Source organism: Apus apus, chromosome 16 (genome assembly GCF_020740795.1).
Source record: "Apus apus isolate bApuApu2 chromosome 16, bApuApu2.pri.cur, whole genome shotgun sequence".
In the NCBI taxonomy this organism is placed as follows: Eukaryota; Metazoa; Chordata; class Aves; order Apodiformes; family Apodidae; genus Apus; species Apus apus.
This window is the reverse complement of record NC_067297.1, coordinates 6520281-6535427: the sequence shown is the minus strand read 5'-3', so window position 1 is coordinate 6535427 and position 15147 is coordinate 6520281. Positions and strand designations below refer to the sequence as shown.

Below are 15147 nucleotides of genomic sequence, written 5' to 3'. Positions count from 1 at the left end.
TGCCCTAAAGTACAAGAGCTTTTTCTTACCCATGTCCAAAGGGAGAGATGAAGTAAAAACAGCAATGGACTCTGTTGTCTATAATGTGGCGCCTGTTCAGGCCGCTCTCATCATGCAGGTATCTTTCAAACTGGTTGTCAATGTACTGGATAATTGTTTTGAAGCTGTGGTATAGGGGGCAGAAAGAGAGGCACCTTAGATCACCTTAGCTTTAAAATAATAAAAAAAAGTAATTACAAAAAGATTCAAACCGAAGGGGAAGAATCACACTTTTACTAAGAGCATTTCTGTTACAAAAATGCAGTTTCCTAGCATTGTATCTATTACTGAGAAAAATTATTTTGATAGTACAAAAAAGTATTTTCATAGCAACCACCAAATGCCTATTTATGCCTAGAGCTACTTTCAAGTGTTACTCCATCCACTGGATAAAAAGTTCAAGTGCAAGCTCAGAAAAAAAGCACTCAGTGCTTAGACAACACAGCCAGGAACAGAAGATTGAGGATTTTTCTGTTTCTTTTCTGGTGGTAGGGGGTTAGGATTTGTTTTTAAATCAGCTGACAAATGACATATCCCTGATATGCTCTTGATTTACAACCCTGACCTTAGAGCTAGGTTTCTATAGTTACCTATAAAAATTCTGGTATTCTACTCCGTTTGAATTAAGTACAAATACATTTTTAAGTCATGCACTAGAGCATCACATGATTTATTAAGCTTTTTTTGTTACCTTACAGAATCCTTTTCTGTTGCCAAAGAAAAATAATTCCTACTTAGTTCAAGGCAATTTAAAATATGCCCTGTGAAGAAGTAAAAGAACACAATTTGATCATATAATCAGATACAGAGAGCAGTGACTAGAGAGAGAAAAGAAAACATAAAGCATTACTAAGAAGATTGTTTTAAGATATTCCAGAGCATGTAGACACCTGCAAACAACATTAATATAAAAGGACACTTTATATTAAGTACTTGCAGCGGAAGGGAAACAAACACACTGATGAAGATTAGGCAGATGGTTGTGTCATGACCTTATCTTAAACTACTTGGGGAAAAGATAAGCAGAAAGCTTAACTTGAAAAATAATATTTCTGTTGTGGAGAAAGTGCAAATATGACTAGAGAAATTTAAAGAGGAAACAGAGAAGGGAACAAAAAATAATTAGTAATCTGGAAAATTAACACACACAATGATGGCAAATACTGTGACATGCAGCCAAGTTCAACCCTGGGCTGTGTGGCTGTAATGAAGATGATGAAGAAAAAGTAACAAGAATGATGGAAGAGATCCTGAAGGAAATTTGATTTTTCAAAGTGGCATAAGCTCTTGGATCAAGGAGGAATCCACGGTAGAATATATACACACGTTTATCTCTCTGCAAGACTTGCACCGCTCAAAGTCTTCCTACAAAAGACAACACAGCAAAACATGGAATTTATTGGGTTTGGACCTTAGTGCTGCTCAAGTCTTTAAGGACTAGCATGTTAATACTTGTATGTGCACTGAAAAACAATGTTTTATGTTCCTGTTGCTCTTAGATATGCTCCTCTTAGCTGGTGAAAGGTAACAAGACTGAAGACCCACAAATATTAGGACAGAAACCAAGTACAAACAATGGGAAAGCAACTATCACACATTTCTCTGGCAATGTAATTAGTTTACGTGCAGTCTTCTAGCTCTAACAGCTATAATTTTCCCTATAAATATGGCATTACTGTCCTGTACCTCCTGACTTCCGGGAAACACCTGGTTTATACCCCTGTGCTCTCACTACTTAGGAGATAGCACATCCTGTATTGTAACAACAAACAACACAACCATTGCATCTAGGCCCATTTGGGGGAAATGAACAATATTACCAGGCTGCCAAAACCCACAAAATACTACTTAAGACAGTTAAAACAAAACAAAAAAGTTAGCAGCAGCCAGAAAGCAGCTACCAAGGAATGATCTGCAACATGGTGACCAAGATGAAATGAGGCATATGCTCAGCAATATCAAACAAGTTGCCTGTTTTTATCTAACCGGTTGCCTGTTTTTCTCAATCATTCTTTTCATGCCAGATTTTATCCCAAATCTATGCATGAAGCAATTTTTTTCCTCCCTTCTTTAGATCCTGTCTCTCCTGTCTGATGAAAGATGTTACTTTAAAGAGATGCTTCTCTCTTGACCCCAGTGTCCTTATGCAAGGAACAGCCATTTTATGCTTCAAACCTTCCACTATAAAGAATGTTGCTCTTCTCCAAGAGCATTCCTAGGTGTAGTTTGATTCTAGAACACAGAAATCCAGTCAGTACTAAAGCTTCACACAGAATCAAAAAAAAAGTCACTATTGTGAACCATGGTTAGTCCTCCTGTTTCCTTACAGGCTGTTTTAAGTATATCAGCATTTAGAAAACCAAAAAATAATCTACTTCATTCATTTTGTACAAAACATCCTCTAATAACTCATTTCCCAGTCCACCACTTTCTTCCAATCCAGGAGACCCACTGGACAAACTCTTGACAACACAATCCTCTCTAGCAAATCTTCTGTGACAGAAAATACAAAAAAATTTACTCCAGCTCCAATACCTGAAAGTCAAACTCTAAAATTAAGCCCTTGCATCAATGCAAAGACAGAAACCAAAATCCATTAGGAAACCTGCTCAGGAGAAAGATAATTGAAACAGGATCAGCAGCTGCTGCCTCCTAGAGACATTGTGCCAGTTTGATTTACAGCTGTTCACAAATAACCTCAGTGAACTGTATCACCCCAGAAAAAAAAAAAAAAAATATATATATATATATATATATATATACTGCACAAATTGCAGCTTTCCCAGAAAAAAAAAGTGCTTTCTATAACTTGGGTCAAGATCAGCACCACCTACTGGTTAATCACAACTGCAGTAAATGCTCCCGAACACTAAGTTCAAGAACACAAACATACTGTTTCCTCTGAATCAACAAGGAAGGAAGGTAGTTGCACTGGGTTAGTCTCAACTACAGTTTGAAACAAAGAGTCTATCCATCCAAGTCCCTGTGACATCCTGTAAAGGCTAAAAGACTTTGTCAAAATGACACTCGTTCATGGTTCAAAGTCTTTTTACGTGACAAGAAAATGAGACCAGAGAAAGACAATTAACTGCATTTTATTTTGTCATGTACAGTAACTATTTGTTCCCATAATTTATTTTTATGTTCAAGATTTGTTGTAGAACGTAAGTATAAAATTGTTCTGTTGGGTCTGAATCATCCTGGGATGACTCTGTTTAGCAAGTCTCCGAAAAGAAAGGGGAAAAATCTGAACACGTAGGTCTCTGAGAAACATCTTAACAGAATAAACAAAGGGCATTAGAACACAATCAACAGGAAGAGCTCCGTGTAACACAATGCAGGGCTGCAGAGCCCTGAGCTCCAGCGGAAGGAAGCTCTAGTTAACAGTTCACAAAATAAGCATGACTGTGCTGCAGTCCAGAAAGATGCCTTAGTGCTCCTCTCCAAGTTCAACTATTTTTATTTAATAAAGTAGGAAAAGTGAGAGGGGGGAAAAAAAAAAAAATCCCACTACAGCTTCTCTTTCAAACTTTCATTTAATACATAACTGCACTGCCTTTGTTTTTGTGATGTTTCTACAGTACAGCAGGGAAAGAAAACCATGTCTGATAACAATATTCTTCAGAATGCTCCAGGTAGCACAGCATTCCATCAAGATCACAAAACATTCTATTAGCGCTATAGATATTTTATGAGCTATTTGCCTCCTTCCTGATCTTTAACTTACACTGAAGAGCTCAAATCAATATTAGCTTTACAGTACTTTTCTCTGCACAGTAACACTTTGTTTCCCCTAGGATTACCACTACCACAAAAGTAAAAAAAAAATGGCTATGCAAAATAAATATTGCTAGCAGTTCTTAAAAGACAACCACATGGAGATCCAAAGTTCAGCTTCTAGTTGCACTGCAATAATTCAGGAATCCCAGTAAGCACATTAATACACCTCATCTTTCTTTTAAGAAGTTCTCACAAGATCAGTTTTCCACAAAGTGTATGACTGATGGCATGAGAATTACATTTATTAACCAGCTTATTAATTCTAATTCTGTTTCTAATAAATATTCCATCATAGCTACTTCACCATTTTCTTTCTTCATGATTGTTACACTAAAGCAATTAAGTATTTGTCCAGTGTATCTGCAGACAATTATTTCAGCTGTTAAAGACCATCAGCAATATTCAGGCTAGAGAGAGAAGCAGTAACTCCTTCATTAAAATAATGCAGTTTTATCTAAATTGCTAGTAGTACATATAAAAGAAAGGGCTTAAAATACAATGCCTTAAAAATATGGAAACTGGATGGGCCAGAATTCTGCCCTAGCAGAGCAACTCTGCAGACAAGAAGGTGACTGCAGTTCCCATGGAGAACCTTTCTGGAAAAAAGGCCATTCATTTCAAGGGAGAATCCCAGACAGCCTAAAAACACTAACCAAGCTTTTTAAAAACATAAAAAAGCAGTTTTAAAAATGAAACAAATTACAATCTAACACAGTTTTATTAGAGATTTATTAGAGGCAACAAAACCTGTAAGAAAACTTTTATTTGAAAACTCACACAAACTAAATGCTCATGGCACTGATGGTATGAAGATGAGCACCCAGAATGCAGAAATATTTAGAAAATTTTGCCTAACTGCAAGAACTCAGAAAGGACTCTACCAGGAATTCAAGATAACACTCCATTAAAGGTAAAAATAATGAACCTGTTAGTTCCTTTTCGTACATGAGTCAAAAAAAAAAATCACCAGCTGAGTCACCTAGGTTCAGAGACAGACACACTAGAGTAGCGTTTGCCTAGGACACAAAATCAAGCAAAGCAGTATTTACACACATACCAGTCCTGGCTGTTAATGGCATCTCCATATCCTGGCGTGTCAACTACTGTTAAACGCAGTTTCACTCCTCGCTCCTCTATCTCCACTGTAGAAGCTTCAATTTGAACTGTTCTCTCTATTTTCTCTAAAAAAAAGGAACATTTTGATTGTTATTAAACCTATCAATTGCTGCAGAAACCCCTACAGGAGACAGGAGAGAGCAAAAGAAGAGGAAATGCAACCTGGTAACCTACATGACAAAGTATTCTAAAATAATCCCACGAGCTAGCCAGTCATTTTTGCAAAAGAACAAGCAGTTAACTTAAAAAAAAAAGGGGGGGGAGTGGGGGCATTTACTCATGACAATATGCAAAAAATAATCTTCTAACCAGGATTTAAGGCATTGCAGACAAAAAGAATTAGAGGAAATGGGGATTACAGAAAACCACATTTAGGTATATTGATAAAAGGTTTGGAGGGTTGTTTTGTTTTTAATAAAAATTGATAAAGAAACAAGAAAAGCTGAGTCTTTGAAAGAAAATATGAGAAAATGACAGCTCAAAAAATATTTGGAGGATTAAAATACATCTGGGTAGCATAAATAAAGGGTCTCATGGGCAAAGTTACCATCAGAATGAAGCGATATAAATTGAAAGAACATGGAATGTCACAGAGGATGTGCTGAAGGAACTGCAAAACCATGTTTACCTGCAGCTCCAGGAATATAACGTTCTGGATAAAGATCAGTCAGAAACAGGCTGTTAATCAAAGTGGATTTTCCCAAGCCAGACTCACCTACAAGAAAATAATTCAAGTTATTAAGCATATACATATTTTACTCCAGGCTTCTTAAAGCACCTCCTCTTTCCCCAAGCCCACATTATGAAGGAAAAATAATTTGTCCATTAGGATCCACCCTAGCTTTTGATACAAAAACATCAAAAGGTTCACCTAAGCACTTTAAAAATACAGGAAAAACAAGCCTCTAATGTTTTTATAAATGTTACATGAAAATGTGAAGTTTACAGTAAATAGATTGACAATAAAAGCTGAAAGGTCATACAGCACTTTGACTACAGATCTAGAGATAGTTATGCTTCCCTTCAGGAAAATAGAAGCTTTTTTTCATTTAAACTTATAAAAATCAGGAGCTGTAGCTCTCCTGTTGAAAATTTCTCAGAGCTTTAAGGTTTTCCTAAGCTAGAAATTGAACCTGAAACACTTGGGAGGGAGAATGAATAAACCAATCCTAAACTAACAGTCTAGCTTTCCACCCTTATAGTTACGCTACATACATCCTACGAAACATTAAACAGGAAATCATAAGAAAATTATTCCAAAATCACCTGAGAAGTTCTGTAATTCTAGAATTTCAGGTCATACAAATTTTGTCTTAGATCAAAGTAAGAAAGTTAAACCTGTAAGTCCAATGACTAATTCTGAATTTCAAAAAGTCACTTTTTCCTCACCCAAGGAATCAAAGGAGTAATTTACAATACTTGGCCATGTTATTTTAGATGCTACCAACCTAATCTTAGAGACAGAAATGGTATCTGTCTTTATCATCACAAACTACATGAAATAATAAATCTCCACACTTATCATAAACTGCCTAATTTACAGACATCACTGAACACTCAGTCACCAAATAATTTCAAACAGTACTACAGGGCAGAGAATAAGAAAGAAGAGTTACACATCTCATTTTCATTTTTCAGTAACATGTCATTCCAAGGTAACTACTACGAAAAAGGTAACAGATACTGTGGTCTCCCTGCGCACTTCTATTACATTAAACTGACTCAATCAAGTATAATTCAACAATTCACCCAAAACACCTCTGTGCCTAAAGGACATCTCATCAGAGACTGGTGCAGGTGCTCATCACAGAACAGGTAAATTAGAAGTTTAGCTCTAACACCAGAGTGAGTCAGCACAGAACAGCAGAAAACCCCAAAACAAAAGCACCATTTCAACAGCAAGATTCACTATGTGCATTCATGCCTTCAGCTGGGGAACTGGGAGTCAAAGAAAGATTAAGCAACTATCCCTGCCATCTGATGATGAGTCAGGAATACAAGAATGTCCTGTTGGCTCAAAGTCATCATCTTTAATCACTACAAATATGCCCTCCTACCAAACATGACAAAACTGTAAGAGACTTAATTAGAGAGAGTGTATAGAGGCTCAGTTTTTCTTCTGTATAACAGTCAGTTGCTAAGTAGGAAGCCATACCTGTCCATGTGAAAGAAATTTTGTTCTTGTCCATTAACAGTCAAAAATACTTAAACAACTCACTTACCAACTACCATCAGGGTGAATTCAAAGCCCTTCTTCACAGATTTCCTGTGAACCTGGTTGGGCAGATTAGCGAACCCCACATAGCCGGCGGAGTCGGAAAACTGCCAAGAAAACAAGAGTGGGTATAAATGAAATTCCCTTCCCCCTAAAAAGTTGAAACAGAGTTCAGGTGTTTCTATACAATAAAGTACAGAGGTATATAAAGCACATGGAAAAAACAGAGGATGAAACCATCTTTGCTGCTATAGCGAGACAGACCTTGAAACAGGTCCATTTACCAAGCAGTCTGATGTAATTAGAAATGTGTTAAGTACCTTGAACTACACATACACAAAAGTCTCTCCTTGGATAAAAAAATATATATATGGAAGCTTGCAAGAATGCAGTATTACTAGTCTTAAGCTGTAAACATAGCTAAAATCCCAGACATTTTAAGCTAGAGGTCAAAAATTTGTTCAAATCTGTGCAAATTTGGTATCTGCTTGTACTACTATTTTCTATAAAAATAAATACTGCATACAGAAGAAAAAAGCAAGCACATTGTACAGTAACGCAGATTACCAAGATATATCTCTCTGTGATTGTATCTTCTGCTTGTTAAGCTGTTCACCTATCTTCACAATGTTGAACTCCTAACGCAAAAGCAGGAAAAAGAAATGTGCCTGAAAAACTTATCAAAGAGACTTGGGCTATAAAAAGGGGAGTCTGATCCACCATCTGTTACCAATTGACTGAAAACCTAACAGGAGCCTAAACAGGTCCCTGAATCAATGGCTGTGGTTCTTATGAGCTAGATGGAACCAAACACTTTCTTCACAGATGAGTTTATGATGAGAAAGTTTGTATACAATGCCACTTCCAGTGGGACAGGAGAGGATTGAGGGGAAATTGCTTAGAAGGCAATTATGTTATTTGCTAACAATCCTTTTAAAACCCACCCAGACAGGCACAAACATTAGAAATGAGGGCTGGTCAAATGAAATTTCCTTAGGTAAAGGCACCATTCTAACTGTGTAAGAAAGCATTGAATGCCTGGCAAACATTCAAAAGCCTATTACTAGAATCACATGCAAGCTCCATTTCTACTAAACAGTTCCTTTTAAGAAATGCATCTGAAGCAACAGGGTATCATTTATTCACCATTTTATCACTTCAGTAAAACCAGAAATGTTGGCTATGCAGCCATCTCTTTACCTTTACTTTTTCACCTGACTGAGACATGTTTTGTCACTCCAAGTTTCAGACACTGCAAAATAAAATCCAGAGTACATGTTAGCTGAGTTTCATTTTAATTTTGAGCTGATCAACTGCATATAATAATCACATTTTATTCCAGCAGAATAGAATGTCATATACTCAAATATTACTAGAACAGGCATGCCATAATTAAAATGGCTGCTTCTGTGAAGCTGTTAACAGGAAAGAAATTCTGCAGGATTATAGAAACAGAACACTGTTTAAATATTTTAAAGCTTTAAAATAGAAAGATTCCTTTAAAACTTAAAATATCAAAATTCAGTATCCTTAAATATCTTTCATCCATCCTTTAAAGAAGGAAAAATATCTACTGAAAGCTTAAAGCAACCCGAAATTCAAATATTCTCTGTTCCCAACCCTCCATACAGAATAGCATGAGGAGATCCTTTTCCCTTCCATCTTGCCCCTTTCCACTTACGAATTGTTTTAAAAGATGGATTAACAAATAGGTGAATGTAATCTAACTGTTGCTAATAAAATAGTATTTGAGACTTATGACCATACACAAAAAATATCTCCTGAGACCAGGACACCTGTGGGATATCCAGGTAAAGGTTATAGCATTATTTTCAGTCACTGAACAGGAACACTACACTGAACATTGCAGAACTTTGTCACTTGGCTAACCCACACTGGACATGAAACTTCACCCTGATCTGAAGGATTATCAAGAAGATTTGTTCTTTAGTTTCAGACACCCAGAACAGCTGGGTTTTGGCAAGCCCTTATCTTTTTACTCAAGGATGTTAGCTGTGCTATAGATTAGCTAACACAGCAGCAGCGAGGCCCTTTCATTTCAAGCGGCCACAGAGCAAGGACAGGAAATGCAGAGACAGCAGGAGCACTTCACAGCTTGGGTTGTTGACAAGGCAGCTCTTGGCCTGGGAAAGCAGGGAAGTGACCCGTGTAGGCACCTGTGTGTTCAGACAGAAACACTTTCCTGTTGGATAGTGAGAGTCACTCTAGCAGGATATGGTCCAGTTTCTGACACCAGCACTTCGACAGCCCAATCCTAGCAGAGAAATGCTAAGCTTTGGACTGAAGGAAAAGTTGAAGTTAGCATAACTGCAACTTGGGAGTTTTAAGGAAAACATGTCTTCAGCTCATATGACATTCCATGTGCCCCAAAAGCAGGCATTCAAACCCTGGCAGCTGTGTAGACATCAGCCACCCTGTAAGCAAGGAAAGTTGTTTGGTTTGGGTTTTTTTTCTCCACAAACTACTTTTCCTCCATTCTCAGTTTATTTGCTTGCTCCTGACAGTCTAACATATCCATTGCCTGGAAAACAGGGAGGTCCTGATCCTAAGCATGTTACGACTGCCTCTAATTGGGTATTCCTCAAAACAGCCTGGGAAACTTCACCTAAGAATGGTTTTGTAAAAAAAAAAAAAAAAACCAACAAAAAAATACAAACAAAAACAAACAAAACAAAAAAACACACAGCTTATTTTTCTTTGACCAATATGCAAGGGCTCATTCCAGAGAACCAGTGTTACACATCCCTAAAGACAGTCACAGCCTCACTGACCAGTGTAACGCAGTGCTCTTCTGTTCATATCTTGTTTCTACCTTTGGAAACTCTGTTGTCACCTTTGTCTCTAAAATCAGTAACACAATTCAAGAGTTTAGAAAAGTTCACAAATAGTCACTGTCCAAGTGCCAACAGAGACAGACCTTCTGCCTCATTTCTCATAGTGATGCCAGATGAAAAGTCACTCAGAGCAGCTGCCTACAGTTAAAGGTGAGAAGGGGGAACAATTCAGATTTAAATGCTTGGCAAATTCTCTAATCACTTCTGCTTTAACCTGACAGTATAGTCACATCCATTGTAGCAATACCCAACCTATTCAATTAAAAAGCAGAAGAGTCAAAATTGTCAACTGATTATGACACATTTGGCTTAAAAATTAGTCTATCATCTCATAAAAGGCTAAATTTCAGTAAATCATTCCACAAACAAAACTTACAAACCCTTTTTCCTAACAGGCAAATCACAGTCACCTTGTGTCTTACTAAGTTGCTGTAGCCAAAGCTGCAGGACAGCTGCTCTGACCACATCAGGACTGAAGCACATGCATAAATGCCTGTACACAACAGGCATCCTGGTAGTTATTTCCCACTGAATTTTGTTAAATAGAAATATGCTCGTAAAAGTAAGCTGAACAAATAAAAAGATAAAACTGCTGTTCCACAACACCTAAATAAGGCACTCAGGTTCAAATGAATCCTGACATTCAGCCTTAATACATTTTACAACTCATAACACTGCCCTCAAGAGGTTTCCTAGAAAATTATTCAACCAACTTCCCCAGATAACCATAAGCCATCTTCCTGAAGCTTTACCATATCATTACAAATCAAAACTTTAGAATTAACACAACACCGTGTGTTTCACCTCCTTATACCAAATGACCCAAACTTGTCAATGGAGCAGGCTACTCTGTGCACCCATGACTGCTGAAATCCTGAAGCCCGTCTGCACACAACCGAGTCACACACTGAAATAACGTGAAATTGAGTGTCTGACAACACTCTAGATAGTTCCAGATCTGGAAACTGCAATCACAGAATCATTTAGGTTGGAAAAGACCTTTAAGATCATGAAGTCCAACCGTGTTCTATTTTTCATCAGTTTTCTGTAATAATTTTTTTTTTTTTAATTAACAGCTAAGACAAAACAGAGCAACCTACAGCTGTTTTGTTGCCTTCAGGTTTTCAAAGGACTATTTCTATCACTGTGAGATGAGAAAAACAGCACATGAAAAATGTTTCAAAAAGAAAGGGAAAGGTAAGATACAATTGAATTAACATGGAAGCAGCAGTGAGACTTTATTTGGGCCCCATTTAGCAGGTCCAGCAGAAAAAAAGAAACACTGTGCTACAGCACAGCAATGTCCAAATCAGGTTTTTTAACAGTAGATAATGTAACCAAGTTTCATTTTTAGATGCAAACAAATTCCTGTCCTAACCAACATGCGGTTCTTGCCTACTCTACAAAGAGAGAGGCCTGGAACGTGCCATCCCAACTGCCTTCTGCTAAGAAAAGTATTCCAGTGAGAGAAAAAGAAGGGGAAGGAAAATGGGTCATTTCCTTTGTTCCTGTCAGGATGCAAGAAGTAAACTGTTCAGAACAGGGAGACTGGGAGCTTCTTAATAGGAACTAGCACAAAGAAAACGCAATGAAGAATGTTCAAAGAGTGATTCCATATAAGGATATTACACAACATTTTTAAATAATCACTTTGGAGTGACCTTAACTATCACCCCTACAAGCAGCATATCCCTCCAGATTTGTAAATTATACATAATCTCAGATGGGAAGAAAGAGGTAACTAAAAACGTATTTAATAGCTCAATAAGGAATCACAGAAAACAGTAAAGACTCAAGGAAGTTTCCAAGTGCTGGAAATGGTCTCAAAACAACACTAGCATTCTGAAGTCACATTTTCAGACTGAAAGCAGACAGAGAAACCAAGAGTATCTCAGTAAAATATCAGTATTTGTGGTTTCTCACAAGAGCTACAAAAACCCACTAGGAAATGTCAGAGTCAAGTACTGAGGCACATACATAATTTTAAAAAAATATTTAGAACTTCTCCAAGGGTCTTGCATAGAGAGAAACAAGGAACTTGTGTGATAATTAATAATTCACTCACTGTATTCCAGACTGGATATAGGGGTATTCAAACACAAAGCAGTTAACTTCATTTTTTTAAACTGATGCTACCAAAGTTCTATGAATCACCCAACTCTGTCAAGCAACAGGGGGTTGAGCAGAGCCTGTTCTGTGTGTCACACTTTACTCATAGCATGTCCTCACCTCTGGTAGGAAACCCCCTCCCAAAAGCTCCCAGGGAAAAGGTCACTCTCGTTGTATCAACAATCCCAGGTGATCTCATTTTCCTCACTAGAAACAGACCTCACAAACTGAAGGAATCTGCTTTTACAAGTCAACAACTGAACACATTCCTTCATTGCTCCTTTCCAGGAAAAGGACTGTATCACTTCCACTAAAAACAGAACTTAATAGCAAATACAACAACTGATAAAAACAAAACAAAACACAACCCATCTAAAGCTCCTGCAGGTAGACCAAGCAAAATGTAAGTCACTGTTTTGCCCTTGAATTAGTATTTAATACTGATACGTTTTACAGATTGTGTGTCAGTAACATATTTGACCCAATGACACATGGGGAATGCAACGTTCCTCGTCAAAACTAGTCACATTTCTGTGTCTTTAAAAATCCTGTTACACTTCTGTGACTTAAAAGCACACACATGCACAGCAAAGGGAGGCAAGAACTAAGCAAGTAAAAGAGAAGAATCATGCATGAGCGCTGGTTTTAAAAGTGTTTAGGAAAAGCAATGCATTACTCTAGAGCTCTAGTCCTAAATATTTTTACTTAAAGTTCCATTTCAATGTATACCATATTTCTCTAGACAAGTTTCTTACTGTCCTTTCAATACAGTCACTTAAAAAGCACAAAGGAGGCAGTGATACCATTCACATTAATGATGAGTCTTAGGGATTACAGGCATCCTACCCAAGCAGCTTTTTAAGTGTTTTCCCAAAGACACTGTATCGAGCAAAATACTGTAAAACAGACCTGTAAATGTGAAAAGCAGGGGCTTTTCCTGAATTTAAATCATATGAACCGTGATCACTCAGCAGAAACAGGCACCTCTGCTTCACACCCAAAAAGCTTAACTATAGTTGTGTACATAAGCAATACATATTTTAAAACACTTCCAAGTCCTATGACACCACACAGGCTCTAACTCGAATGTGAACAGTAACTTAAGACCAAAAAAAATAAATAAGAGAAGCCGTGTGAAGTGCTTGCTCCTCCTGTTGCCAGCCCCGATGGGGGTGGCTCTGTGCTGCGGTGGGCTCTGCCGCTCCCTGCAGCATCCCCGGTTCCCAGCACTGGCCGCGCTGAGTGTTGCAATGTTAAAACCATCCCAGGAATGCCCCATGGAAACAGCGCTTCCTGTCCCCCCCGCGCCCCGCACCCCCGGCTGCACACAGGCCTTGCCCACGTCTCTCCAGGAACACCAGCCTCGCTTCAAAACCAAATGGGTAAAGCGGCCCACAGCCCCACTGGGGGGGTTCGGAGGTTCTGCCTCGACACGCGTCTCCCCTCCTCATACATCAGCTTGAAAAGCCTCGCCCCAGGCAGAGAAAGGAAGACGGAGGCCCGAGCCAGGGCCCTGGGCAGCGCACGGAGCACAGGCCGCCGCAGGCCAGCTCCGGGGACCGGGCCGGACCGGGGCCGTTCCCGCCAGGCCGCCCCGCTGGCGGCTGCAGGCAGGGCCGGTCCAGCCAGGGGGTTCCGGGCAGTGGCGCCGCAGAGCGGTGTCAGGGGCAGAGGCGCCTCCCGGAGGCCGCGGCCCGGTCCCCGCGCTTACCTGAGCCTGCCGCCGGTGCCCGGGCTGCCAGGCCGCGACCAGCCACCTCCCCCGCAGCGCCCTCACGCATCCCACACACCACCGCGGCCCAACGCCTCTCTACCTTTGGACGACTCTATGGTCTAGGCCGCTTCCCAGGAAAGTAACAAGGCGCGGCTCCGGGACGAGCGAGAGGAGGGATAGACCGTCTCCCTCCCCGCCCGCCCGCCTGAGTGACAGCGGGGGAGCCCGCCCGTGCCGCGCGGCGGGGGTTGCCATGGCGACCTCCCCCGTCCCGCAGGACGCCGAGTGGAGCCGCAGGCCCGGGCAGGCCCGGAGCTGGGAGAAAGGCTTCTCCGTCAGGGGCACCCGTTACGGAGACCACCGTACGCCGGCTACACCGCCTGGTAGCCAGTGCTGCGGTGGTCACGCCTTTGAAATTATTCAAGCCTTTGTTAAGACCCCAACCCCACATCCCGCAGCAGCCCACCTGGGCACCCCTCTGGCTGCTAACAAGCCTGGAGCGACGTGTGCCAGTTCATCTGCAGGAACGAGACACAGCTGAGGCCCATACTGCTTAGAACACCCCCTTCTCAAATTGTTTGGTTCTTATTTCTACCCAGATACTGTTGAGCTTTCAGATTTCCTCCACCTACAGCAGGTTTTAGCAATATTCCTCACCATGGGAAAGATTTTGGTAGGGTAGATGTGACAGTCAGGGGCAAAGGTAGCTCAAACTTTGTGCTGTTTGACTAATGGAGGATGTAATATACACCTGTTTGATTTTCAGCTGCTCGTCCACACATGAAGCAAACTTTTCTCCCAAAAATTGTGGAAAAAGCCCAATGCACTAATTTTAGCCACACTATTGCTGTCTTTTATCACAGCATTCCCTCTGGTTAAGTGAGAGACATCTTGCCTTGGTCAGGGCCACCACTGAAGGAGTGAGTAGGGTTCTCAACTGCAAGTGTCAGGGATTCCACCAGATACAACCTGGAGTGCAAATGATACCTGCAGTCAAGTTACAGACCCAGGTCACTTTCTCATGGTGAGACGGTGTTACATAGCTCAAACACTCCATGCAAGGCTGACAAGATTAAAACAGGGTATCAGGAGAAGTCCAGGGACGGCTTTCGCCAACCTTCCAGCCACAAGGTGTGGGTTCAGGAAAGTTTCCACTAATCCATCCAAACATTTTGCAGAGGGCAGTTTGAACGTCTGACCTAGCAGCAAACCCCTTACCATTCTCGATCCCAAGAACCAATTTTCTATTTTGTCTGCATTTCCATCCGCTAAGCAAACAGGGTTGCAGCTCACAACAGGAAAACATGGAAGTGAAACAA

The 15147-nt window shown here is 40.1% G+C and overlaps 1 protein-coding gene across 3 annotated transcripts in view; it reads right to left on the bottom strand.

Annotated features, from left to right (window-relative positions):
* LOC127391571 (septin-2) overlaps positions 1–14032 on the bottom strand; it is a 35821-nt gene extending 21789 nt beyond the window's left edge. For 2 of the 3 annotated variants that reach the window (XM_051634464.1, XM_051634465.1), the window contains exons 1-6: positions 13826–13920; positions 8351–8402; positions 7158–7257; positions 5564–5650; positions 4877–5000; positions 30–164 (exon numbers count right to left, since the gene is read on the bottom strand). In XM_051634464.1, coding sequence (XP_051490424.1) covers positions 30–164; positions 4877–5000; positions 5564–5650; positions 7158–7257; positions 8351–8377 — 473 coding nt within the window. In that variant the 5' untranslated portion in view covers positions 8378–8402; positions 13826–13920. The other variant, XM_051634466.1, reaches the window with a different exon arrangement.
* Positions 14033–15147: the final 1115 nt, after the last annotated feature.